The 27294-nt window shown below is 47.3% G+C and overlaps 1 protein-coding gene across 5 annotated transcripts; it reads left to right on the forward strand.

The window, feature by feature from the left end:
• The first annotated feature begins 1213 nt into the window (after positions 1 to 1213).
• NME9 (NME/NM23 family member 9) lies at positions 1214 to 26018 on the forward strand. Of its 5 annotated transcripts, none has more exons than XM_070375695.1 (13): positions 1214 to 1441; positions 2056 to 2184; positions 2906 to 2942; positions 6016 to 6073; positions 10874 to 10977; positions 12920 to 12991; positions 14603 to 14719; positions 15788 to 15863; positions 18518 to 18600; positions 20840 to 20932; positions 21827 to 21981; positions 23543 to 23682; positions 25706 to 26018. In XM_070375695.1, exons 1-13 carry the CDS (start codon positions 1428 to 1430, stop codon positions 25801 to 25803), a joined length of 1176 nt encoding a protein of 391 aa, XP_070231796.1. In that variant the 5' UTR covers positions 1214 to 1427; the 3' UTR covers positions 25804 to 26018. The 5 variants fall into 5 exon arrangements, with proteins under 5 accessions (XP_070231796.1, XP_070231802.1, XP_070231812.1 ...); XM_070375701.1 differs by lacking the exons at positions 1214 to 1441; positions 2056 to 2184 and adding exons at positions 2385 to 2464; positions 21303 to 21413; XM_070375711.1 differs by lacking the exons at positions 1214 to 1441; positions 2056 to 2184 and adding exons at positions 2392 to 2452; positions 21303 to 21413.
• The last annotated feature ends 1276 nt before the right edge of the window (positions 26019 to 27294 follow it).

The raw sequence follows: 27294 nt of genomic DNA on the forward strand, positions 1-27294 counted from the left end.
TAGCCCGCCAGGCTCCTCTGTCTATGGAATCCTCCAAGCGAGAATACTGGAGTGGGTTACCATCTCCCTCTCCAGGGGATCTTCCCGACCCACAGATCAAACCAGGGTCTCCTGCATTAGAGGCAGATTCTTAACGGTCTGAGACATCAGGGAAGCCAGTTTTAAAGTACATCTATTTTTTCTTTTGTGGCTCATTCTTTTCATGTTGTGTCTAAAGTTATTGCCTAACCAAGACCACCTAGATTTTGCCTATGTTTTCTTCTAGAAATTTTATGATTTTCCATTTTATGTCTATGATTAATTTTGAGTCATTTTTTGTGAAAAATGTAAAGTCTATGTCCAATTTTTTTTTTTTTTTGCAAATGGATGTCCGATTATTCCAGCACCAGTTTTTTAAAAGACTTATCTTTCTACATTGACTTTCCTTTGCTCCCTTGTCCAAGATTGGTTGACTACATTTGTATAGGTCTATTTCTACACTTTTTATTTTATTCCATTGATGTATGTATCTATCCTTTCACTAAAATATTGTCTTACTTATTGTGACTTAATGGTAAGTCTTGTAGTCTTGTTGTATCAGTTCTCCAACTTTGTTAATCTTCATTGTTGTGTTGACTATTTGGATCTCTTATCTTTTCATATAAACTCTAGAACCAGTTTGTTGATATCCACAAAATAGCTTGCTGATGTTTTGATTGGAATTGTGTTTAATCCATAGGTCAGATCTCAACAATATTGATTCTTCCTATCCACAAACATCCTATCCAGACAGCATATTAAAAAACAGAGACATTACTTTGCCAACCAAGGTTCCTCTAGTCAAAGCTATGGTTTTTCCAGTAGTCATGTATGGATGTGAGAGTTGGACTATAAAGAAAGCTGAGCACTGAAGAACTGATGCTTTTGAACTGTGGTGTTGGAGAAGACTCTTGAGAGTAACTTGGACTGCAAGGAGATCCAACCAGTCCATCCTAAAGGAAATGAGTCCTGAATATTCATTGGAAGGACTGAGGCTGAAGTTGAAACTCCAAAACTTTGGCCACCTGACGTGAAAAGCTGACTCATTGGAAAAGACCCTGATCCTGGGAAAGATTGAAGGCAGGAGGAGAAGGGGACGACAGAGGATGAGATGGTTGGATGCCATCACCGACTCAATGGACATGAGTTTGAGTAAACTCCAGGAGGTGATGGACAGGGAGGCCTGGCATACTGCAGTCCATGGGGTTGCAAAGAGTTGGACACGATTGAGTAACTGAATTGAACTGACATGCTGTTACTATATTCATTCTCAACTGCCTGCTGGATCTGTTCATTCCTAAAGATGTGGTGTTAAAGTCTTCAATTATAATAGTGGTGGTGGTTTAGTTGCTAAGTCATGTCCAACTCTTGCGACCCCATGGAGAGAGGAACCTGGAAGGCCACAGTCAATGGGATTCTCCAGGTAAGAATGCTAGAATGGGTTGCCATTTCCTTCTCCAGGGGATCTTCCCAACCCAGGAATTAAACCCGGGTCTCCTGCATCGAAGGCGGATTCTTTACCAACTGAGTTACAAGGGAAGCCTTCAATTTGGGTTTGTCTATTTTTTCTTTGCAGTTTTGTCAGTTTTTGCCTCAGGTGTTTGGATGCTTTGCTGTTAGGTGCATACACAAGTATTGTTATGTCTTCCTGGAGAATTGATCCCTTTAGCATTATGTAATACCTTCTCTTTATCCCCGATAAATTTCCTTGCTCTGAAATCTGCTTTGCCTGAAATTAGTATAGTGACTCCAGCTTTCTATTGATTACTGTAGCATGCCATAGTTTCTCCACCCTTTTACTTCTAACTGTCTTTAAAAACAAAAACAAAAAAAAAAAAAAAACCTTTTAAACCTGTGCTTTATATTTAAAGTTGATTTCTTGAAGATAACATATATTGGGCCTTGCTTTTTAATCTCCTGGCAATTTCTTTTAATTGGTGTAGATCATTCACACCATGTTTATAACTGCTTCTATTTTCTCCACTTGACTTTCATACTTCATTTTGAATTTGTAATTTTGTATTCTTTATCTTGAAGGAAACCTCTTCAGATCTGTCAAAACCTGGGAGCCACCCCTGCCCAGTATGTATTCAGTAGCAATAGAAAAGCTGCATGCCAGTCCTGGTGGGACAGAAGGGATGCAGGAATGGAGGATGTAGCTCTACAGTACGTAATGCACCAGATCTGTGCTTGGTGGGTGCAAAAGACCCAAAGAGGACAAACTCTTCAGCCAATGAGTGTTTCTACAGTCCAGTCCTGACAGCAAGAGGCGGGACACCCTCCTGCCTTTGCGCTAGCCCAGAGTGGGCGTGGCTTATGTGTACTCGGATTCATTTCTTGGCCGCCTTAGTACTCCCCCCACCCCGCCCGCGCAGTGTTGCCATGACGACCGTGGCTGGGTCGCAGCAAACTGTGTGGGAAACTCTCGCTGCAGGTTGAGGACCGGGTACCTGTTTGCAGGGGCTCAGTTTCCCATGAATAAATGGGAACAGAAGGGATGGCAGGGTTCTGTAGGCTTTTTCCGTCCAAATTCCTTGGCAGGCATTTCGGGGCCTCATGGGCTGCGTGGCCCGGCGCTCCTACTCGGGCCCCTGCGCACGCCCTTCCTCCAGCTCCCGGTGGGGAAGGGACTCCGCATGTCCACAGAAAACCTTCTGGCGAGCGAAGAGCCCTCGGGCTTAAGCTCAGCTTTCTCCGTGGGGTGTTCACTTTGGATCACTGCGTTTATTTGCTGCCATTCATAATTAACTTGAAGGAGCGGAGTTGGGGAGGTGGGCGCTTTATCTGAAGGAGGCTCTAGGCTTGCAGATCTACTCAATGTTTTGTCGTGAGGTTGCGGCCAGAATGGCCGGAACCTTCAATAACAGAGCTTCTGTCTTCTTTGTAGAGCCATGGGCAGCAAGAAAAAGGAAATTGCCCTGCAGGTAAGTCTCAAGGCGAAGCTGGCTTCCAGCATTTGATTGGGGTGGAATAGGGGGCCGGGAGGATGGTCTGCAATGGAAAGTGCAGTATAAAAATGACTTCCCTGGTGGTCCAGTGGTCAAGACTCTGTGCTTCCACTGCAGGGGGTACAGGTTCTATCCCTGGTGTGGAAACTAAGATCTCATAAGCCGCACAGTGTGAGCAAAAAATTAAAATTAAAATGTACTATTAAAATGTGGCATATAACAATGTTCACAAATTTGAATATTGTACCCTTCTGCCTTAAAGGAATAAAAGCTTATCTTGACCTCTAATGATGACAATTTTTTGTGTGTGCACTTAAATATAAACATGAGGAGGGCATGGCAACCCACTCCAGTATTCTTGCCTGGAGAATCCCATGGACACAGGAGCTTGGCGGGCTACAGTCCCTAGGATTGCACAGAGTCGGACACTACTGAAGCAACTTAGCATGCATGCAAATATAAACATATAATCACAAACTTGGATAAAAGCTGCTTATGTGTATAATGCTTATGCAACCATGAAACTGAAACATGAATTAAAACAAAAAATAGCAAGAAAATATGAATCAGTATAATTCGATCTGACATATATTTTGTTGAGGTATAATTATGACTTGCTGAGAGAATATAAGTTCTTAGAGTCTGGGCATATGTCTGTAACTGTGCCCTTTCTGAAGACCCACTTCTCCCATCACTGCCTTCTTGAAATCATTTGCTTATTCAAAGAATGTTTTGATATTTTATGCACTATGCTTTCCTTATAGAGTGTTTTACTTTGTTTGCACCTGTGACAAGTGAATTAATAAGACAATAACTACTTATTGTCCTGGCCCTGGACAATAAGTAGTGGTTAATTCTAAAGTGATGGTTAAAAAAAAAAAAGCAGGCATGGAAGCGGATGGATGTGGGATGGAAGGCTTTAATATCATAATGTAACGTGGGTGCCTTTTAAAGTAAACTTTAAAATTTTTTCATGGTCAGGCTCTAGGCACCTCTCAGTAGATGGGCAGTGGTCTTCAGGCATCTGATTTCTCCTTTATTGTTCTCTGTGGCATCAGCACTTTACATGTGAATTTGCATGTGATTTTTAAAAAAAGAAGAAAGCAGTATCAGGCTAAGGATAGTGTGCAGGGGGCTGGATGGGCAGGGAAGGGAAGAGTTTTGGTCTGGAAGTCAAAGATTTGATGCGGTTCTTGACTGTTTTGGGACTTCGGATAAATCACATAACTGCTCTGGGCTGGAGCTTACCCATCTGTGGAAGGAGCATGTTGGGTGAATTATCCCTAAGGGCCTTCCAACACGGAGATTTTAGTACTCTAGAGTTATGAGACTTTTTCTGTGTCTGTAAATCAATTCTAAGCACCTGGTCCTATCAATTATTGCTGTGAACAATGTCCTCAACCTCTCTGAGCCTCCTTGTTCTTTGTGTAAACAGGAGGGATGATACATACCTGGCAGCACTGTGGTGATGAGACTCCTTTAGATATGTCCAGGCTTGCGGCTCTAAGCGTTTTGCTCCATATGATTGTCTCTTCGTGTGTCTATGTCTGATATTCCCTTGGAGAGTAATAACATTTGTTATCAGTTTTTTTCATGCATATTCCCCAGAGCTCTGAGTTCATTGTGGTGCTCAAAGGAAGTGCTCCCTTTTGCTGAGGCAGGGAGTGGGGGGTCGCTATGCACGGAGGCCTATGTGTAAGCATTGCTTCTCTACCAGGTCAACTCCTTGAAAACAGTGTTCTAGGGTCTGCCAACCAGGAACCCTGTCCTCTCCTTAGGTAAGACTATTTAGGGTTCCTCAGTTGACCCAATATCCCAGCAATATAACTCCTAGGTATTTACTTACTGAAGACAAATGAAAGGGTGAATGCAAAAGATTTAACAACAATGTTCCTAAGTCTTTATTTATAAGAGCCCCAAATCATCCATCACGCAGAATGTGATGTTGTCATACAATGGAACGTGCTCAGGAATAAAAGTGAACAAACTACTGAGATACAATTACACAGATGAACACCCCAAATACGCTGAGCAAAAGAGACCAGCACAAAAAAAGACATGCTGTACTATTTCACTTATATGAAGTTTTAGAATCAGTAAAATTAATTTGTTATGGCAGAAAGCAGGTTAGTGTTTACCTGGGGAGAGGAGTAGGGAGTGAGCGGGAGGAGACCAGAGGGAACTTTCTGGGGAGAGGAATGTTCTGCATTGTGATAGAAGTGTGGTTACCTGGGTACATGCATTTGTTAAAACTCACTCCTGTGTAACAGTTTAGTTCTGTATGTCTCACCATATATAATTCATACCTCCATACAATGTATAAAAAGACAAAAAAGCAAAAACAAATTAGTACCTCCCTGTACATGAGTTCAGATAAATGTCAAAATTTAATGTTGAGTAAAAACACAAATTGCAAAAGGAGATCTTCAATATAATACTGTTTATGCCTATTTATGTACATAAAACAATTTTATAATAGTTTTGGCAAAGTAACAAGTAAAAATGATTTTTTAATTAAAAAAAATTTTTTTTAATTTTTGGCTGCGCTGGGTCTTCGTTGTGGCATGCAGGGTTTCTCTAGTTGCTGCCCATGGGAGGCCTCTCCAATTACAGAGCGTGGCTTCTAGAGCTCACGGTCTCAGCGGTTGCCTCACATGGGCTTCTCTAGTTGTGCTGCCTGGGCTTAATTGCTCTGAGGCATGTGGGATCTTAGTTTCCTGACCAGGGATCAAAGCCATGTCTCCTGTAGTGGAAGGCGAATTCTTAACTATTGGACCACCAAGGAAGTCCCAACAATTTTTAAAATGAGATTTTTCTTAGGATAGTGGTTATTCTTGGGGTTGGAGGCAGGAGGAGAGAGAGGAGAAAAGAAGACTGGGCAAAGAGGGCAGCTTGAGCTGTATTTGTAAGTATTTCATTGAGAAAGAGACGGAGAGGGAAGAGAGAGACCTGACTGATAGATATTAGTAGATAACCTAGAGCAAACGCACCAAATTTCCTCCCCATGGGCACCCGCAGTAATACAGCGTCTGTTCCTCTCTGATGCTAGGTCAACGTCAGCACCCAAGAACTTTGGGAGGAGATGCTCAGTTCCAAAGGACTAACTGGTAATTTAAGATGATTTTTTAGACCCATTCTTTTCAAAATTCCTAAATGACATATTGAACCACGGAGAGAAAACCTGCAAACAGTATCATTTCCCTATAACCTTGAGCTTCATAAATAAAAAAGAAGGTAATTCTTTTGTGAATATGTACATATATGATTTCAACATCTGTTAGTCCAATTCAGGAAACTAGTCAGTACTGCCGGATAGCAGGGTTCCCTTGTTTTAGAGCTGATTGTCATGCTCAGGGCATATTTGGTGTTAAAATTACTTGAGGCACAAAAGGGGAAGGTATTGAAAGGAATAGGGGATCTCTTGGAACTCGAGGGCTGGAATGAGAGCCAGGAAGCCCAAGAGAGTGGAACCAGGGGCTGCACAGTCACTAGGAAACAGCACAGCCTCCTGGTCCCCTACCCTCCTTGTATCAATATCTATTGCTGAGTAACAATTTACCCTAAAACTTAGCAGTCTACAGCACTCAACATTTATTATCCCACAGTTTCTGTGGACCCAGAATCCAGGGGTTGCTTAAGTGGGTGCCTTTGGCTTGGGGTCTCTCACCAGGCTGCAGCTAAGGAGTCAGACCAAGAATGTCAAGGCTCAACTTAGAGTTTAACTTACTTCCAAACTTGGTCATGTGGCTTTGGCAGATCTTCAAAGGTCATTTCCAAGTCCATTCCTGTGACCATTGGCACGATATAGGTCCTTACTGGCTGTTGGCCAGAGACATCCATTTCTTGCCATCAGTTTCTCCATAAGGCTACTCACAACATGGTAGCTTCTTCCCCCCAGCCCTTCCACCCAAAGCGGGTTCAGGGAGAGAGGAAAAGAGCGAGTGAGCAAGTACACAAGAGAGGTAGATGAAAGTCACAGTCTTCATGTAACCTAATCTCAAAAGTAACATCCCATCGCGTTTGTCCTCTTTATTTGTTAGAAGCTCTGGGTCCAGCCTGCACTCAAGGGCAGAGGCCCACACAAAGGTGTGAATCCTGGGAGACAGGGCCCACTGACAGCATCTTAGAGGATGCCCGTCACAGCTGCTCCCCACTCTTCCTTTCTCCACTTCTTTTCTTCTAGAAGGGCTCTATTTTTGTGTCTGGTCAGTTCTCTCTATCAATGCACCTGCTCTGTCAACTTGTATCTGCTCTCATCTCTCTCCTTCGCTGCCTTTAGCACTCAAATCCCCCTCCTCCAGGCCTCTCTCAAGACTCAATTTGTCTCTGCAGCCCTGTCACCCACTGTACTCTGGGGTGTGTCCTGGCCTCTAGCCTTCCAGCACATGCCACTAGTTTCCCCACTTCCTCACTGGTATCCGTGTTGTTCCTACTACCTGGACTATCATGGACCCCAACAGACTGTAGAAATCTTTCTCCTTCTCAGGCAGCTCTAAAGCAGCCTCCTTGAATGAAATCTTTCCTGAACTTCTGTGTGGTCACTTCTACCTGGTGTCTCTAGGGCATCTGGGGTGGGACTCTGTCTCAACCTTCCAGCACACAGCCAGCCTTGTGTGGCCCCTGTGTGGTTGGGCATTCCGTGCCTGCACCCAGCCTCTAGACACAGGGCCAATGTCTTTTCATCTCTATCTGGAGCACACGTGTCCAGGCCTGGGCTGAGTGGGTACTTAATAAATGCGGTCGCATTGATCCAGGATGGAGTGTGAGTCTGGCCATACCCTATTACTTGAGGGGCTACAAAGCTTTGTTGATGGTGCCAGGTCTTAACTATTTTGTCCATATGGTTTGTCTGTGCAATCAGAACACGGCTCCTGGGTAAAACTTCTGTATCTTTAATAACAAACTCATAAGAAAGTGAGTTTCTTACTACTTATAAATAAGAAAAGTACAAACTCATCGTGTTGTGAGGATTTGCCATGTTCCAGGCACCCTATGTGATCATAGCTGCCATCTATGGAGCGTGGAATTGTTGAGCCCAGCACTAAGCGCAACACGAGGGAATCATGTAGACTGGAGGCAGCAGGGGCTCATCTGCCTCGTTCATCAGGCAGTCTCAGGAAGACATGAATCTTTCTAGAGCCAGCAGAGATTTGTGCCCAAAGTCAACCACCATCTTGGAACTCTGGTTGGCTCACTTGCATCTGCCTTCAAACATGCAAAAGTCTTTTCAGGTTTGCACACACACACACACACACACCCCTCCCTTTTCATTTCTCTGCCATTTCTTCCCTTCCTTCTCTGTTTGCTTCCTGCCATTCAATCTCTTCATATAGTTTCTCCCCAGTCCCCAGTCCCCAGTCCCTTCTCCCCCTTAACCATGGCAAGTGTGCCTTTGTCCCCACCACTCCTCGGAGAGCCAGGGACTGCAAGAGGAGATGGAAAGTTGGTACAAATGACTGGGCTGACCTATCAGTGGAAACCCTGCATAGAGACTGGTAGCTAACTGTGTCCCAGTTGTTTTTTTTTTAACCTGCCAGAGCTTGAAACTGTTCTCCTTAGTGGGCTTGGATACAGGGTCGTCTGAGTCTTCCAGGACTTTTTCCCAGTACGACCCAAATGCCTTTCTCTCCCATTACTGGGGTCTACTGAAATTGCTCAACTGTGAAGCTGTTGTCCTTAAGGAAGCCCAGAGCTTCATCCACCTCTGCCTGGATGCTAAGGACCAAATCCCTCTCTCTTGCCACTGCTGGAGTCTAACTGCCTTTGGGACCATTTGGCTTAGACTCTCTGGTTGGTACTGGAAACGCAGAACATCTAGAATCTAGTGCACTTTCCTCCCTCCCCAAACACTCTCTCCCTGTCTTCACTCGGTTCTTTTTCTCTGCTGGGCTCAATGGTGGGTCTTCTTCACACCTGCAGGACTGTCACCCCCCTAGTCTTTCCACTTCCTTTTCAAAGTCTCAGGGATTCTTCCATTCCTTCCATCCCTCCCTTGACACTGCCACCCCTGTGTCTGGCTTCCCGATCCCTCCCAAACCCAGTCTGATTCTATCTCTGCAAAACTATGTAGCTTGGCTGAACTGACTCATACTCTTGAAATTGTGCATCTTCATTCCTAGAGTCCTTGAAAAAGCATGAACTATGGCATCAGACAAACCTCAGTCTGAAACTTGGTTCTACTCCTTGAGAATTTTTATTTTGTTTTACCTTGGGTTGGTTATCTCTTTTCTATTTCTATGGTAGGATAAAAATACCAATGTTGCTGGATTTTTTGGAGAGATAAGCCAAGTGCAGATGGCTTAGTAAATACTAACTCTCCTTTCTAAAAACCTACTGTGAGTCCTCATTGCCTAGTAAATCAGGATGGAGCTCCTCAAACCTGCATTCTTTGCTTGTCCAGTGGTCTCTGTCACCACTTCCCACAGCCCAACCCCAGTGGCCCCTGTACACCCCTACCATGCTTCCCACCATGGGCTCCCTCTCTGCCCATCCAAACCTGGCATTTCCACAGTGTCCAATGCAAGTCACCCCTCCACTGGGTATCCTCTTCCTAATTCTTACGGTACAGTGTTAGTGCTGCCAGTCTATGCTAACTTCAGTCATGATAATTTAGGTAATTCCTTGGCAGTCCAGTGGCTAGAACTCGGTGCTTTCACTGCCAAGGACCTGGGTTCAACCTCTGGTCAGGGAATTAAGATCCCATAAGCCATATGGCACAGCCAAAAAAAAAAGGAAAAAAAGATAATTTATACCATGTTTTATTAATAAATGTTCTCATACGATGTGAAAAATTGAAATGTGAACCTTCAAAAAGTAAAATCACAAATCGCATGCTATTAAAACTGGCAGAGCTGAGAGTTTATAAGCAGTGTCCACACTCCCTCCCCATGACTATGCACTCCTGCTGCTGAACAGAAATGCCCTGCTGTGTGGATCAGGCATGAACTCTGACTGCTGAGGTCTTCATGAAGACATCCTTTCTCTACAATGTGACCATCAGGACGTCACCATCTAGCACTTACTCGTGGTGTCTGATTGGGCTGAGTGGGTCCTGTGTGTGTCTGCTGCACACGTGTTGGCTTTGTTGCTTAGCTTCTTGCAGGCCTCGAGGTCTAGTGCCATCAGACAAGAGGGTCCCTCGTATCCAGTTCCTGCCACACTCCAGAGACCAGGACCAAGGCAGAAACAGGCTCCCCAGTTTCCACCTAGGTCTCTCTTAGGTTCACTTTCTGGGAGAACAATGTTGATTTGATAGAGTAGGTAAAATTCCCCTTTACCCAAAGCAAGTGGCTTTTAACTTGTCAGGAGGAAAGGGTAATGCTGTGTTTATTAGCTAAGAGTTGATTGTATGCTGACAGGTCACCTACTATTCCTTTCAAAAAAGATACTTTCAGTCCAATTCAAATAGTTACAGAGGGCCTCTCTGTGCTAGGCCTGAAAATTCCTTGTGGTAAAGGATGCATGTTAAGTAAGTGGTTTTCACTCTACTCACTTCATTGAGTTTAGAATTTGGAACACTGAGTTCATAAGGGAACGCTGTGTTTCCACTCTCGCTCGTGCTCTGCTGGGAGAATAAATCCTCTTAACCAGCAAATGGGGCTTCCCTTGTAGCTCAGTTGGTAAAGAATCTGTCTGCAATATAAGAGACCTGTGTTCAATCCCTAGGTTGGGAATATACCCAGGAGAAGGAAATGGCAACCCACTCCATTATTCTTGCCTGGGAAATCCCATAGACAGAGGAGCCTGGAGGGCTACGGTCCATGAGGTCGCAAGAGTTGGACATGACTTAACGACTAAACCACTAAACCACCATAGCAAATAAAGATGGCCATCGGAGCGGGTGGGAATGTGCTGGTATCAATTTTGCCTGACGTGGCCGGGCGCTCCGGTTTCTTGGTTCCCCGCAGTTGTTGACGTCTACCAAGGCTGGTGTGGCCCCTGCAAGCCCGTGGTGAGCCTCTTCCAGAAGATGAGGGTGGAGGTTGGCCCAGACCTTCTGCATTTTGCATCAGTAAGATCCTCTCTCAGCAGAATGTCGAACAACGGTTGCAAAAAAAACTTAAACACTGAAAAACAGGAACAGGAAGCCTGAGGGGCCTTTTGCAGATCATGGAGAGAGTATTCATTGTGGAGTTTCTGCTGATGCCAGTTTCTCGGGGGAGGAGGTTTCCTGCCTTCCCCGCCTCCCGCAGTCCCGGTGGCCTCGGCCACCCCTGGCTCTGGAACAGGGACTGCTTGGCCACTCTGAGGCCAGTGCTCCTCCTTCTTGTCTCCTGGACACCGTGAAGCCTGGAGTCTCACTTCCAGAGCACAGGGTTTAAGATCTCTATCCTTACTCCTTAAAGGGGACTTTCAGCAAAAGTTTCCTTGGGTCAGTGGATGGAGATGGGAATCACTTCCGGAGACGCGCGTAGGAGACGCGGGATGAGCTGCCAGGGGTGAGGCTCAGCCAGTACACACGGGAGCGACGCTCGCTCGCGATAACTCTGGAGAACTCTGGAGAAGCGGGGCTTCCGGGGCTTGCCCTTCTCCGGGGAGCCGGTTGTGAGGCTTCACTGGAGGAGAGCAGGAGGGGCCTGAATGGCGGGCTTTATCCGACCTGGAGGCAGAGCTCAAGGACCCTCCCGTGTCCCAGCCACTAGGAGCAGACGTGGGATGGTAGCGGAGGAGCTCCCTTGATCCGGAGCAGGAGAAGCTGTCATTTCCTCCTTATTTTATTCCTCAAAAAACTACACTGGCAACACTTTTTACCCGTATGTTGACAGGACACTTGTTAAGGTTCTGATGAAAAGACATTAGAAGGAGCAGCATGAGAGAGAAAAGCCAGGGCTCCACCTGGGGAGGGCATCACTCATGTGTGTGTGTGAGATGTGTCATGTATGTATGTGGTGTGTGTGGTGTGTAACATATGTGTGTTATGTAGTGTGTGTGTTCTGTGTAATGTATATATGTGATGTGTGTATGGTGTGTGTTATGTGTAATCTATGTAGTATAGTATGTGACTTATGTGCAACGTGTGTGATGTGATCTGTGTGTTATGTGTACTGTGTGTGGTGTGGTGTGTAATGTATGTGTGGGGTATGGTGTGTGTGGGTGTATAACGTGTGTGTGCACGTTGTGTGGTGTGTGTTACGTGTAATGGATGTGTATGCTGTGTGTGTATGTGGTATATGGTGTTTAGTATTGGGGGCTGTGGTGTGGTGTAGTGTGTGTGTGTGCGTGGGATGGGGATGAAGTGTATGTGTGTCGTATGTAGGGGGATGTGGTGTGTGTGTGTGTGTTTTGCAGGTTGAGGAGTATGTATGTATGTGATGTCTGTGTGTGGTGTGTGTGTGTGTGTGTGTGTGTGTGGTATGTGAGGGTGTGTGGTGTGTGTGTGTTGTGTGGGATGAGGGGTATGTGTGTATGTGATGTCTGTGTGTGGTGAGTGTGTTGTGTGTGTATGTGGTATGTGGTGTGGGGATGAGGTATAGTTGTGTGTCTGTGTATGTTGTATGGGGATAAGGGGTATATGTGTGTGTGTGGTATGTGAGGGGGGTGTGGGGTGTGTGTGTATGGTGTGTGAGGGGGTGTGGTGTGTGTGTGGTATGTGAGGGGGTGTGGTGTGTATGTGTGTGTGGTGTGTGAAGGGGTGTGGTGTGTGTGTGTGTGGTGTGTGAGGGGGTGTGGTGTGTGTGTGTTGTGTGTGATGAGGGGTATGTGTGTTTGTGGTGTCTGTGTGTGTGTATGTGGTATGGGGATGAGGTGTGTGTGTGGTGTGTGTGGGATGTGAGGGGGTGTGGTGTGTGTGTGTTGTGTGGGATGAGGGGTATGTGTATTTGTGGTGTCTGTGTGTGCGTATGTGGTATGTGATGTGGGGGATGAAGGGTGTGTGTGTGTGTGAGATGCGTATGTGAAATGTGTGTCCCATGCGGCTGTCCCATCAGCCTGCTGACCATCTGTCTCTCCTTTAGGCAGAGGCAGACTGTCTTGATGTGCTCGAAAGATACCGAGGGAAGTGCGAGCCGACCTTTCTGTTTTATGCCGTGAGTACCTTTTCAGTCGGGGATGGTCCCACGGCTGCACCCCTGAGTGTTCAGAAGGACGCCTCTCACCAAGAGCCCACACTATTCCCAGCAAGAGGTGCTGGCTTCTCCTGACTTTATTGTTTGGCCGAGGACCAATGCCCTCAATCACGGCACTGCTCGCGGGCAGAACCCTGAGGAATCACTCTGGGCTGCAGGCCTCCTGAGCACTGGACTCGGGACAGAGGACGATCCCCTCAGACACCTGTGCACCTTCTAGCTCATGAGCACTCTTGACTGAAGTCTCACTCCCAGCACAGAGTTTGGCGAATCCCACTGTGCTCCATAGAGGGAACATGAATGCTCCACAACATGAACGCTCCTGTATTTACCTTTGCTTCATCATTAAATATGAAGATATGCTGACATAAAGTTGGAAATGAGAAGGTCGATGGATGACAACCAGTGGTTCAGCATTTGCAAGACTACCTGGTTGCCTTCAGCTGTGACATCACGCGGGGCTCCCAGCCCCCGAGGGCCCACCATCTCACATCTGGCTCTTGGCTTTAGGTCACCTGCCAGGCCCTGAAGACAACGGGTTGATTTTCTCCTCCTGACTCAGTACAGTGCTCCGTCACACAGTCAGGGAAACTGGGGTCTGCTCACCAGGGCTGGGGTTGTTTAGCTTGGAAACCTTCGGGCTCCTGCCCTCGGCAGCAAGTCTCACAAGTTGGAAGCTTCTGGTGAAACATCATTTGAGCTTTGGCCTTCAGGAGGGAGATTGAAGTTATTTGATGGAACCTGGTGGGGGAGGGAGGGGGAGTGGGAGATGCTGAGATGGACATGCCCCCAGCCACATGGCATCAGAGCTCAGTGGCAGAAAAGGCATCATTACCGCAGTGGTTTGCTTGCCTGAGCCTGGAGCACGCGGATTAAAGCGTCAGTTATAATGGCCATGTGGGGACATGTGGCAGCTGGTCACTGTCGTCATGCAGTGGAGGTCCCCTGAGGGTGGGATGGACACAGAAGGAGGACCCAGTGTATATGATGGTCTGTGAGTGACGGGCATGGAGACTTCTGAAGAATCAAAGATGGGAACCTCCAGTTCACTGCAAACAGCACCTCCACTGTGAGGTTCTCCCTGATCACCCCAGATGGGTTGGGAATTGATTCTTGCCCCAGATCCCAAGCACCCCTATTAATGCAATGGGCTTATCCTGTTGTAGTTGTTTCTCTGACACCACCATCTCCCTCCCCACTCCACACCCACTCACTGAGGGCGGTGTCTGTGTCTTTCCATGTTTTGGGTTTATGTTCTGTGCCTCTGTCTTGGTGTTGGGCATAGTAAGTGCTCAGTTGATACTTGTTGGATGAAGGAGCCACAGAGAGGCCACACTTAGTGACTCACAACCTATGGCCCTGGTCCTCCCCCACCTAACTCCCCGCTGCCCTGAAGGAAGTTTTGAAGGGAGGGGGGCATGGGGTAGGGGGCAGAGAAGTGACTGGAAGCCGTGGGCGTGGGGTCCATGGACCTTGACCTTGGGCACACTCCCAAAGCCCTTGGACACTCGCTAGCTCTTGAAAGAGGTTGCTGTTATGTGATCTGAGTAGGACCTCTGTGCTGTGTTCCAGGGAGGAGAGCTGGTGGCGGTGGTAAGAGGAGCGAATGCCCCACTGCTGGAGAAAACCATCCGCGAGCAGCTGGAGGCAGAAAAGAGGGTGCTGGCTGAAGGCAGAGAACGGAGGGTGGTAAGTGGCCAGGCCAGCAGGTCCCTCCCCTGCCCCGCCAGTGTCCTCCCTGTTCCTGAAAAGCTTCAGTAAATGCCCACCTCAGGGGAGGTGCAAGGCCCACTGGGAAGTCTTTGAGGAAGTCATCCTCTTCATCCAGAACACTTCAGTGTCTCATCTATTTCTCGCTCATCCCCACTTCATCTCCCAACAGGGGCTTCTGTAACCCTGACAGTGAATTCAGAAATGAAAATGAAGTTATGGATCCAGGAGTGGGTTGGAGGAGTCAGCCTCAGGGGGACATCTCTCCTGGTGACCTGCCCTCCCCTTTCATTCCTGGGTTTTATTTGTGACCCCAGGGGGTTCATTTCTTTAACTAGAAAGGGGTCATTACTTTGAGAAATAGGATCAGAAAGCACTACTTGTGATTTAGGTACAACATTTTCAGGATAACACGGGCTGTGAGTTTTTCATAAAGAATCAGCAGCCTTTGAAAACTGACACCCCTTAGTTAGAAAGAAGTATTTCCTGGTGCTCTGAGCGGCTGCCACAGGAGCCTTAATGCTGTGCAGTGTCCAGTGTTCAAGTTTTCACACTCAATTCCAAAGAGCAAAGCACTGTTCTCATAGAATGGATTGGAATCAAATCATACATTTCCCCCCAGAAAACTGGCAAATTTTCCCCAAGAAAGAAAACACTTGTGCCTCCTCCACAGATAAATGATCTGTCTTTACTACTTCCCCACATAGTGTAGCCAGTTGCTTTCTATCTATTTGTATTTCAGTTCTTTGTCTGCTTGTCAACTCTCTATTTCATCTTTCTTCTTCCTTAGTTTCTACTTGATGCTCATGGAAACAGGCAGGCTCTAAACCTGAAGATCAGCGTGGATTTCCTTGTGTTCAATTGCTCTCACCCTCTACTACCGTCCAGTTACTCAAAAGGACCTTGAAAAGTTTCCAAGACTGATAATCTTGACCCTCTTCTTTTGCTCTGCATTTGGAACCTTTACTTGGCTTCTGTTGGTTGTTGAAGGTCTTTGTGGAATTTTAATCAGCTATCTACTTTCTGTCCATGACCAATTTGTACTAGATTAAAGATGAAGCTCTTTCTGATGAAGATGAATGCTTTTCTCATGAAAAGAACAATGGTGATGATGAGGACCTGGGTGAGTACAGAACCAACAAGCAAGCAAAAGGCAGTGCAGACTCGGACTTGATGTGTTTTTTAAAAAAATATATGAGTAGTAAGTTTACTGAATAATCTGAATTCTGGGGAAATAACCCATAAAACATTTAATCTCCAATCACCTGACTTCAAACATACTGTGTTAATCTCCCTCTGCTTTAATGGCATCTTGAGTGTCTTTCTGATCATGTTCAACTATAACAAGTGTGACTTTCATGACAATTACTGAGCATCAGGAAAGGCTTTCTTAATAAAGTGGAGGGGAATGATACTAATAAGGTAAATGAGGTGCTAGGGTTTCCTTAGTCCTTTTTTGAGTTAAGAACTTGAGTTTCTTTAACCATTTTTCTCAAATGTGAGAAAGTCAGCTGTACTGAACCCCTCCCCTCCCCACAGCCTTGTACCTTCTTCCTCTTAGTCCCCAAGTATCAACTCATGGATTTTACACTCCTGAGCAATCACTGTTCTTCCTGAGCCTTTACTGTGTGAACATCTTGACCTGGCAGTGGGAAGAGAAGCTAGAAGTTAGAGAAGTTGTTCCTGGCAAGGTGGCTCCTGATGGTCCCTGAGCCACCAGAGGAAACCAGGATGTGGCTCAGGAGCCAAATAGGAGAGAGGAGGAAGTTCTGATTACTGCCTGAACGAGAAAAACTGCTATTTATGTGTCGATAACAAGGACTGTCTGAAATGGATTCTAATAAGCGATGTGGTGCAGTTTAGGAGAGCAAGAAACTTCAAGTGTGAAAGAGAAGTCAGCGATTTGGCTTCCACAGGAAACATTCGTTGTCTCGTTTATGGATTATCTCTTCTTCTCTTTCCCATTATTTTCTCCTAAATCCAATCTCTCCACTTAGGAAACTACACAACGCCTGCCCTTGCCCTTAGCCTTCCACTCCTCCCAGCTCAGCTTCCTGGTCCACACTCCTTGGGCCGCCCTCTCCTCTGTCACTGCCCCTCTGCTGCTCCCAGGGCTCCAGTGACCTTCCTGGGGCCAAATCCAGCAGGCAGTTACCAGTCAGAGCTTATGGTATCCTGCTGCAGGCTTGGCTGCCGTCCACAGTGTCTTCCTACTCAAAACCCTCTTCTTGAGACTTCCCTGGTGGTCCAGTGGTGAAGGTTTCACCTTCTAATGCAAGGGGGATGAGTTCAGTCCCTGGTTGGGGAACTAAGATCCCACATGTGCTAAGTCACTTCTGTCATGTCCAAATCTTTGTGACCTTATGGACTGTAGCTCGCCGGGCTCCTCTGTCCATGAGACTCTTCACGCAAGAAGAGTGGAGTGGGCTGCCTCCTCCAGGGAATCTTCCAAACCCAGGGGTTGAACCCGCATCTCTCATGTCTCCTGTGCTGGCAGGCGTGTTCTTTACCACCAGCGTCACCTGGGAAGCCCTAAGATCCCACATTCCTTGTGGCCCAAAACAGAAGCAATATTGTAACAAATTCAACAAAGACTTTAAAAATGGTCCACATAAAAACCCCACAAAAACCAAAGTATTCTTCTTCTTGTCTGATGTCTGAGGCATCTCAACCTTTCTCATTTTCTTTCTCATTTTCTCTGGCCTGTCCACAGCCTCCCCTTCCTTGGCTTCTTTTCTTTTGCTCTCTCTTCAGACTGGAGTTCTTGGGCTCCTGCTCTGGCCTCTCCTCTTCTCACCTTATACCTCTGTGTGGTCTCTTTAACTGGTCACTTTCTAAGGGGATTTAAAGTCCAAGGATTCATAGGATGTTAGAAATAGTGCTCAGGGAAGAATGAACCGATTGGCTGCTTAACATGATCCACACTTTTTCAGCCCACATTTTTTAGATTTTCAGAGTCAACACAACTGATGTGAAAGTTGAAAAGAGAAAATAGGCCGTGGGGGATAAAGTCTGTGGACAGCGTGCAGAGCTCACCAAGGCCAAGTCCATACAAACCGGAATCCGACAGGGATGGGTTTGTGCACAGATGTGGGTTCCCCCGAGGCGTCTGTGGGCCTGAGCAGTGGACAGCAGCCGTGTGGCATCTCCCTCATCACCACAGCTACTTGACCTGTGGACACAGCCACCCAGTAGCCTGGCCAGTGAGCTCTGTCTGGTGCCTGGGCTCCAAACAACAAAGCGGCTGATTCTCAGGAGAACGGGACAGAGACAGAGGAGTTTGGTAGTACGTGTCAGCCCTGAGTGGACTTGGAGCCTGGGGCAGCCACCACTGACCACATGCTAGAAAGTCAGAAAGATGCCCCAGAGACGAGAACACAGTAGATTGCAGTTAGAGGCCAAGAATCATGAGGTGGGGACAGGAAGGGACCAGAGTGTCCTGGCCTGCTTCGCCTCTGTTCCAGCTCTGTCCCCTCTCCAGGCTGACTTGGTTGTTTCTGGGTTTTGCTCCTGAGTCGTCTTTGATTTCCTTCTCCACCTCCCATCCTCTCCTCCCTCCCCACACTCCCTCCCAGTTCGTGTCCCTTGCAGCCAGGCTGGGGTTGGGGTCTGGAGCCAGACCCCTGCATCCACTAGAGTCCAGGTCAGCAGAAGCTCAGCCAAGAGGCTGGGGGAGGGAGGCGGGGGCTGTGTGGAGCTGCACAGTCCCTGCGGAGAGCATCCTGAGAGCCTCCTGTGAGTCCAGGGTCTGACAGCACCATCCCCGGCTTGTTGCAGTGTCATCAGAGAAGGCCTGCACCTTGGCCATCATTAAACCAGACGCGGTGGTCCATGGGAAGACAGATGAGATTATCATGAAGGTAAGAGAGACAACGGGAGACTTCTGAGTTGGGAAGATCCCTGGAGGAGGGCATGGCAACCCACTCCATTATTCTTGCCTGGAGAATCCCCATGGACAGAGGAGCCTGGTGGGCTACAGTTCATGGGGTCGCACAGAGTTGGACATGACGGAAAGACCTAGCCCAGCAGCAAGAGAGACAACATATTCCTTACAGAATATACTTGTGTCTTCTCTGGTGGAAAACAGGGCTGGGGCATAGTGTAGCAATGTCCTAGGGGGAAGAGGCGTCTAAGGAGTTTAATTAAAATTCCAATGAGGTAAATCACAATATTTATTTTTGGCTGTGCTGGGTCTCTGTTTCTGTGTGAGGGCTTTTCTCTCGTTGTGGCACGTGGGGGCTATTCTTTGTTGCCGTGCATGGGTTTCTCATTGGGGTGGCTTCTCTTATTGTGGAGCACAGGCTCAGTACTTGTGGTGCATGCATTTGGTTGCCCTGTGCCATGTGGGACCCTCCCAGACCAGGGATCGAACTTGTATCCATGCATTGGCAGGTGGATTTCTTAAACACTGGACCACCAGGAAAGTCCTAAATTACAATTTTTAAATTAAATAAGGTCGGATATGATGAGAATGAAGGTCTCTGCTGCTTTTAATATTGTTTTTCCATCATCTTTTACTTTCAACACATTGAAATGTGAATTTGTGCTTGCTTTCAGTTCAGTTCAGTTGCTCAGTCATGTCCAACTCTTTTTGACCCCATGGACTGTAGCATGCCAGGCTTCCCTGTCCATTACCAACTCCCAAAGCTTGTTCAAACTCATGTCCATTGAGTCAGTGATGCCATACAACCATCTCATCCTCTGTCGTCCCCTTCTCCTCTTGCCTTCAATCTTTCCCACTATCAGGGTCTTTTCAAATGAGTCAGTTCTTCACATCAGGTGGCCAAAGTATTGGAGTTTCAACTTCAGCATCAGACCTTCCAATGAATATTCAGGACTGATTTTCTTTAGGATTGACTGGTTTGATCTCCTTGCAGTCCAAGTTATTCTCAAGAGTCTTCTCCAACACCACAGTTCAAAAGCATCAATTCTATGGCGCTCAGCTTTCTTTATAGTCCAACTCTCACATCCATACATGACTACTGGGAAAACAATAGCTTTGACTAGATGCACCTTTGTTGGCAAAGTAATGTCTCTGCTTTTTAATATGCTGTCTAGGTTGGTCATAGCTTTTCTTCCAAGGAGCAAGCATTGTTTAATTTCATGGCTGCAGTCACCATCTGCAGTGATTTTGGAGCCCCCCAAAATAAAGTCTGTCACTGTTTCCATTGTTTCCCCGTCTATTTGCCATGAAGTAATGGGATTGGATGCCATGATCTTAGTTTTCTGAATGTTGAGTTTTAAGCCAACTTTTCCACTCTCCTCTTTCACTTTCATCAAGAGGTTCTTTAGTTCTTCTTTGCTTTCTGCCATAAGGGTGGTGTCATCTGCATATCTGAGGTTATTGATATTTCTCCCGGCAATCTTGACTCCAGCTTGTGCTTCATCCAGCCTGGCATTTCACATGATGTACTCTGCATATAAGTTAAATAAGCAGGGTGACAATATACAAGCTTGATGTACTCCTTTTCCTATTTGGGACCAGTCTGTTGTTCCATGTCCAGTTCTGACTGTTGCTTCTTGACCTGCATACAGATTTCTCAGGAGGCAGGTAAGGTGGTCTGGTATTCCCATCTCTTGAGGAATTTTCCACAGTTTATTGTGATCCACACAGTCAAAAGCTTTGGCATAGTCAGTAAAGCAGATGTTTTTGGGGAACTCTCTTGCTTTTTCGATGATCCAATGGATGTTGTCAATTTGATCTCTGGTTCCTCTGTGTTTTCCAGCTTGAACATCTGGAAGTTCATGGTTCATGTACTATTGAAGCCTGACTTGGAGAATTTTGAGCATTACTTTGCTAGCATGTGAAATGAGTGCAATTGTGCGGTAGTTTGAGCATTCTTTGGCATTGCCTTTCTTTGGGATTGGAATGAAAACTGACCTTTTCCAGTCCTGTGGCCACTGCTGAGTTTTCCAAATTTGCTGGCATATTGAATGCAGCACTTTCACAGCATCATCTTTTAGGATTTGAAATAGCTCAACTGAAATTTCATCACCTCCACTAGCTTTGTTCATCGTGATGCTTTCTAAGGCCCATAGGACTTCACATTCCAGGATGTCTGGCTCTTTACCATATATATGTGTGTATATCTCCTACAGATCCAGGAAGCTGGGTTTGACATTTTAACGAATGAAGAGAGAACCATGACAGAAGCAGAAATGCGACTTTTCTACCAACACAGAGCTGGAGAGGTCAGTTTTTCAGTTTCCATGTATCCAACATGCTTGCATTTCTTTCTCTTTCTCCAACATTATGTTTGTAAATTGATATTAGTTTGGGAGAAACTAGACTATTATGAAGAACAAGATTATGAACAGCAAGTGGGCCATGAAATTACTCTCAGCATAATGATTACAGGCTGCGTCAGGGAGACGTTGCTTGGTATGCTCCCAAAGATTAGAGTTTGACTCTAACTTAAGTAATGAAATAGGAATTACTGGGGGGATTCTTTGTGACTCCCAGAACTGAAGAAAGAAGGCTGAAGGAGTTGCATGAGAAGGTGTGGGGATAAGAAGAACCAAGGCAGGGGTGTGGATTTCTGAAACAAAACCTCACGGGCAGTCACTTCAGGTGCTCCTGTTGGGTGACAGATTCAACCACTTTTCATCTGTTTCTGCTTCTGACCCACCCACCTGGGAGACAGGGTCTCCTAGCCTGGGCCCCACCTCTCAGGTGAGGAGGGTGTGTGGGGAGGGGTGGATAGGCATTGTGGTTGTCGGCCAGACTAGGACTGAGTGAAACGGGGAAGGGCCGCTCCCCAAAGGAAGCTTGAGTGCTGCTACTTGAAGAAGGGGGAAAGGTTGCAAGATGCTGCAAAGAAGTCTCAGCTGTATCCCCTGGTTTCCATGTGTGTGGTCTTCTAAATGCTATCCAACTTCTTATAATTTCATGCTCAACCCCAAACATGTCATTTCAGAGCCTCATATCTGGGTTCTCTGTGTCTTTGGGTACCACTTCCCCTCCCTGGGCTCTTCCAGGGCATGCTGGCTGGTGGTGAGGCAGCTCACGGACCCTCTCCCATCCTGTGGGTGGGATGGGCCTCTGGGGCCCCTGGCCTGATTCACTCCCTTCCCTCCCTGTGCTAGGACACATTTGAGAAGCTGGTACATCACATGTGCAGTGGACCAAGCCACCTCCTGATCCTTGCCAGGACTGAGGGCACCGAGGACGTGGTCACTGCCTGGCGAACCCTCATGGGGCCCTGTGACCCTCATGTGGCAAGGAGGGAGCAGCCTGACAGGTAATGTCAGCAGCAATGGTCCTTTCATGCATCTCAACACCTGCATCCGAGGAAGCTGAGAGCCCTGCTAGGGGCTCAGCCAATTGTGGGTAACACAGAAGGCACTCTGATGGCCATGAAGCTCCCTCTTTGTTATATGCTGGGGAGTCCCTGCCCTTTGTTATGTATTTGAGGAGACCCTGATGTCCTCCCCCTCTGATCCCACCCCAGCCCTTCAGAGGATGCCTCCTTGCTGCCTCTTGCCCTCTTCTGAAGGCTGCTGTGGGTCCAGTCCTCACTGTTCTCTCTGTAGCAGAGGGTTTGTGGTCCCAGAGCCATCTGAAACCCTGACCCAGAAGTACAGATTCCAGGGCTACACCCAGGCCTGCTGAGTCAGAGACTGAGTGGGGCCTAGGAGTCGGCTGTGTAGACTCAGCCCCCTGATCTCTTACCCCCTACTCCATACCCAAGGTGTCCTGAGGTCCCTTAGAGTCTGAGCACCCTGTTCTGCACACAGCGCTAGGCTGCCTTGGTCGGCTCCCTGGCTCCGTGTGATTGTTTAGCCTGACACCACCACTGCCAAATCCACTGTCTTGCCTTTGAAGAAGCTGAGGGAGGCCCTGCCAACAAGAAAGACATTAGCAAGAGACTAACTGCAGTTGTACTTTATAGTTGTAGGGAGCTGGGAGCATTCATGTTTGGGGCAGCCGGGGCTGATGAAAGAGCCCAGAGTTCAGATCTTAGGTTTTCTGAGCCTCGGTTCTCTCATCTATAAAATGGGGTTGTGAGCACCTATCTTGGGAGGCTGTTAGAGCGCTGTGGTTAGAATCTCTCTTCTTCCTCTTGCTAACTTTGTGGTCTTGGGTCATCTGTGCTTTAATCCCTCTGTCTTAATGTCCTCATCTGGAAAATGGGAACTACAACGGGAAAGGACCTGCCTCAGATTAAGAGAGAGAAAGAGGGAACTTGGAACACTGTTTGAGATAAAGGAAATCTTATCAGTATTAGTATTATTTTAGGGAACCTTGAGGGATTAACTATGCCAATTTGTATCAAGCCCTCAGCAGGGTGCTTGCCTAGCCCCCAGTAGTAACAGCTACAAAATGACAGCTCCTGGGCTCACACCATGACTCATGCATATTTACTCCCTTTTAAAAATATTTATTTGGCTGCATCAGGTCTTAGTTGCCACACGTAGGCTCCGGAGCACAAGGGCTTCAGTAGTTGTGGCACACGGGATTAGTTGCTCCATGGTGTGTGGGATCTTAGTTCCAAAATCAGGGGTCAAACCCGCACTCCCTGCATTGCAAGGCGGGGGACCACCAGGGAAGTCCTGACTCATGCATATTTAAACTTGGGGACGTGACGGTCTCCCTAGTCTCCCTCACAGGGTTGCTGCACGAATGAAACAAGGTCAGAACACCGCTGGTTACCATAACCCTCGATGCCGTTCCTGGCATTTCCAGCAGAGAAAGCCACGTCACAGAAATGCTGCCTGTTGATGGGTAGCTGTGTTGCCAGAGATCAAAACATTTCTTTTCAAATGAGACCGTTCTTTCTTGTACATTTTGGACACTGCTAGTCTCCGGGCCCAGTATGGCACAGAAATGCCCTTTAATGCAGTCCATGGAAGCTGGGACTCAGAAGACGCCCGTCGGGAACTGGCCCTGCTCTTCCCCGGTTTTCAGTTTTCAGACCAGATTCCAGAATCCGCCCCTCTGGGTAAGTCATCCAGGCAGATCTGGTCTGTATTTAATCCCCAGTGGGGATGGTGTGTGTCTGTGTGTGTGTGTGTGGTTTGGGGAGGGGGCGTTGGTTACTGATAGTAACTATGTGGTAACCACCTTTAGGAAAAACTGGGCTCCTTAGGAAACTTTAGCAACTGTCCTGCTGTTTTATTTTCAGAGTAACAGTGTTGCTTTTTAATATCTCATTGCATTTTTTGCTGCATATTTCACTTTGAAGCCAAACTCTTGTTGCAAAGTTACTTTGCATTGGCCCCTGGAAACCACAGGAAAATGTAACTAACTTTCCAGAAGCCAATTTCCAAGGCAGAGGCCAGACAGTCGCTTGGTCACTTCCTCTGAGCTCCGCAGGCCCCACCAAGCCTTTGATGGTGTTGCCGAGAAATAGAGGGTTATACAGAAGTACCCTCTGCCTGGAGCTGCTGTGGCTCTCGTATCCCTCTGCTGCTGCTAAGTCGCTTCAGTTGTGTCCGACTCTGTGCAACCCCATAGACGGCAGCCCACCAGGCTCCCCCATCCCTGGGATTCTCCAGGCAAGAACACTGGAGTGGGTTGCCATTTCCTTCTCCAATGCATGAAAGTGAAAAGTGAAAGTGAAGTCGCTCAGTCATGTCCGACTCCTAGCGACCCCATGGACTGCCCAGCCCACCAGGCCCCTCCGACCATGGGATTTTCCAGGCAAGAGTACTGGAGTGGGTTGCCATTGCCTTCTCCACTCGTATCCCTCAGCCCCATTTGGGAAAAGTGTGCTGGGCTTTTTTGGAGGTACCCCTTCCAAATCTGGGTGAGAAACCCATGGGGCTCAGAGCACATGTGACCCGCCCCACTCCGTGAGTGGGAGAACAAGGCCTGTGCTGCCCCTGCTGAGTTGCACGTCTCTGTTTGAGCCTCAGGTGAGGTGGAAGGGGCCAGGAGTGAACATCCTGGGAAAAGCAAAGGATGTGAAGGTGGCCTTTTTTGGAGAGGGCTGCCTGCAGATCTGAAACGGTAATAACCTCTGTATGCCTCCATGTTAGGGGTTTTCACCCAAATACTTCCCCTAAATGTTTATGTTCATCATGGTCTCCTCAAGATCCACAACCAGCCAAGTAAGAATAAGTGGTCCGAAGGCAAGGAAGGGAAGGGTGAGATCTGAACCCTGCTGGCCCTTGTTTAATCCTGGTGTGGCCTACTGCTGGCTGAGGGACAACTGGGAGTGAGATGGAGTTTAGGGAGGAACTCTCGCCCTGGTGCAGGCAGTACTGGGAAGACCAGCTTGCCTCTAGGGACCTGCCCTCACAGACAGCCCACCATGTGTGTCAGGGGACCTCCTCATCCGTTTGGGGTAGTGACTGGAACAGGTAGGTATGACTCTGAGGAAGGAGGAGAGGGAACTGGCTGGGGAACACTCACTGGGGAGAGCTGGGAGAGTGTGAGCCTGACCTCCCGTGATGAGGAGCTGAAGGGTCTGGGCCTGGATCACACCTGGGTGTAAGTGCACAGCTTCCCGTGGGGATGACCCGGAAGTAGCCTGGTTGGGGTGCGAGTGTTCTGCCCTTTTCTGATGTATGTGCTGCACCTTCTCAGCCATCAGGAGCAGAGTGTGCTTTCCGTGTACTCAGCACTTTTTCTGGGCCCTGGAGACAGAGTCCTGGGTCTGAATCCTGCCTCTGCTATTTATTAGCAGAATAACCTCAGGAAAGTTACTCTTTTGGACCTCGGTTGTCTCATCTGTGAGAGATGATGAGACCCGTTATAGCCCCATAATCATCATCTTTCTCAGAGGGTTCTTGTGACACTCATAGCCTGGGGCCCTGACACAAATGCTCAGCCAGAGTCACTTCCTTTCCTAATTCTCCCCTAGTCCCTGACCCACATACTAGGACCTCTTTGCTGCTCTGTTCACCCTGACCCCTAGCTTCACTGTCTATCTTTCTGCTGTTCTGTGGTGGACAGTCTGTGGGTGGGGGAACAGGACTGGCCTGCTGTAAGAATCCTACAAAATGCCTGTCATCCCACAGGCCATGAGGCTGAAGGAGCGGAGGGCCCCAACAAAATGCTGTGCTCCCCGGAGGATGTGGATGAGGCAGCCCGTGACCAGGGTGAGGCCACAAGCTGAAGTCAGAACGTTTGTATCTGCTGCACATAAGGAAACTTCCAGAACTGGAACTTCCTCTCTTGAGCACCAATACTATCTTGATTTAGCTATCCTTCATGAATAAAAATAATGGTATCCACTTTCCTGCCTTACTAAACAGTATGAATGTGGAATATGTACTTTTGGGGGGCCATCTTTGACATTTTTAGAAAATAAATGGACATCAGTTTATTGAACTCTGCTGTGACACAATGTCATCTCAGGGGATACTTACTGAGCTAGAGGACAGTGTCTCCCTAGGAATAAATCTACATTATGGATGAAATGATTTTATTTTTTAGACAAAATTTTTTTAAAAATACTTATTCACTGCGCCGGGTCTTCTTTGCAGCACCTGGGAGCTTCAGTCTTCACTGTGCCACGCAGCATCTTTAACTGCAGTTCTTAGTTGCAGCACACGGGATCTAGTTCCCTAAGCAGGGATTGAATCCAGGCGCCCTGCATTGGGAGTGAAGTCTTAACCTGGACCACCAGGGAAGTCCCATGGATGAAACAATGTTAGAGCTTAACTTGGTAACAGTGAACTTGAAATCAGTGCAACAGGACTGGACGTGACACTTCAGGGCTTATGGGGGCAGATATAAATCAGCTTTAATTCAGGCCATGCGCCCTGGCTACAACGGGCAGTCCTGGAATAAGCTGATTCACCATCTGTGGTTCTCCATGAATCAGAACACATTCAGAAAACAGTGCGTGGGGGTTACATTTGGAACCAGGGTTCAACTAATTTTCTTAATGCCCCTCTCTCCTCATTTCTCGGGTTTCTGATTTTGGCTAAAGCTGAATTATATTTAAAAAAAATTTTGTTTGGCTGTACCATGGGCTTGTAGGATCTTGGCTCCCCAACCAGGGATCAAACCCCAGCAGTGAAAGCTCCAAATCCATAGGGCCACCAGGGAATCACCAAGCCTAATTTTAAAACCTGAGAGCTCCTCATGGTGGCACCAGCTTTCACTCAATTGCCTGGTTTAGTTGTTCCTTCATGGGTCGCAGGAGCTGTTCAGTAACTGTCACTACTCCTGTGAGTAGTAACACGCCAGCTACCCCTTCTTACCGGTTTGTTCTTTGCTTTATTGTAAATGCACTGAGCCTGGGCGTACTCTTTCCTCTCTGACTTGGGAAAAGGCTGTGTTCTTCTACACCATGAGGCAGATGGCTGGTTTTCTCATGAGGTGACTCTGTGCTTATGACCTGAAGAAACTCTCTAAATGGACAGTTTGTGTCCACAAACTGTCTTTTTTGGGCACACTACTCTGTCCTCCAGTCTGTAACATGAGCCCTTCGGGGCTGGGGCCAGGGACACAAGGAAGAGTCAGGCTGTAGAAGGTTGGGATCAAGGCCTGTGACACTGGGTTGAATTCAGTTCAGCTGCTCAGTCGTGTCCGACTCTTTGTGACCCCGTGGACTGCAGCATGCCAGGCCTCATTGTCCATCACCAACTCCCAGAGTTTA

This window comes from Bos mutus, chromosome 1 (assembly GCF_027580195.1).
Source record: "Bos mutus isolate GX-2022 chromosome 1, NWIPB_WYAK_1.1, whole genome shotgun sequence".
Classification (NCBI taxonomy): Eukaryota; Metazoa; Chordata; class Mammalia; order Artiodactyla; family Bovidae; genus Bos; species Bos mutus.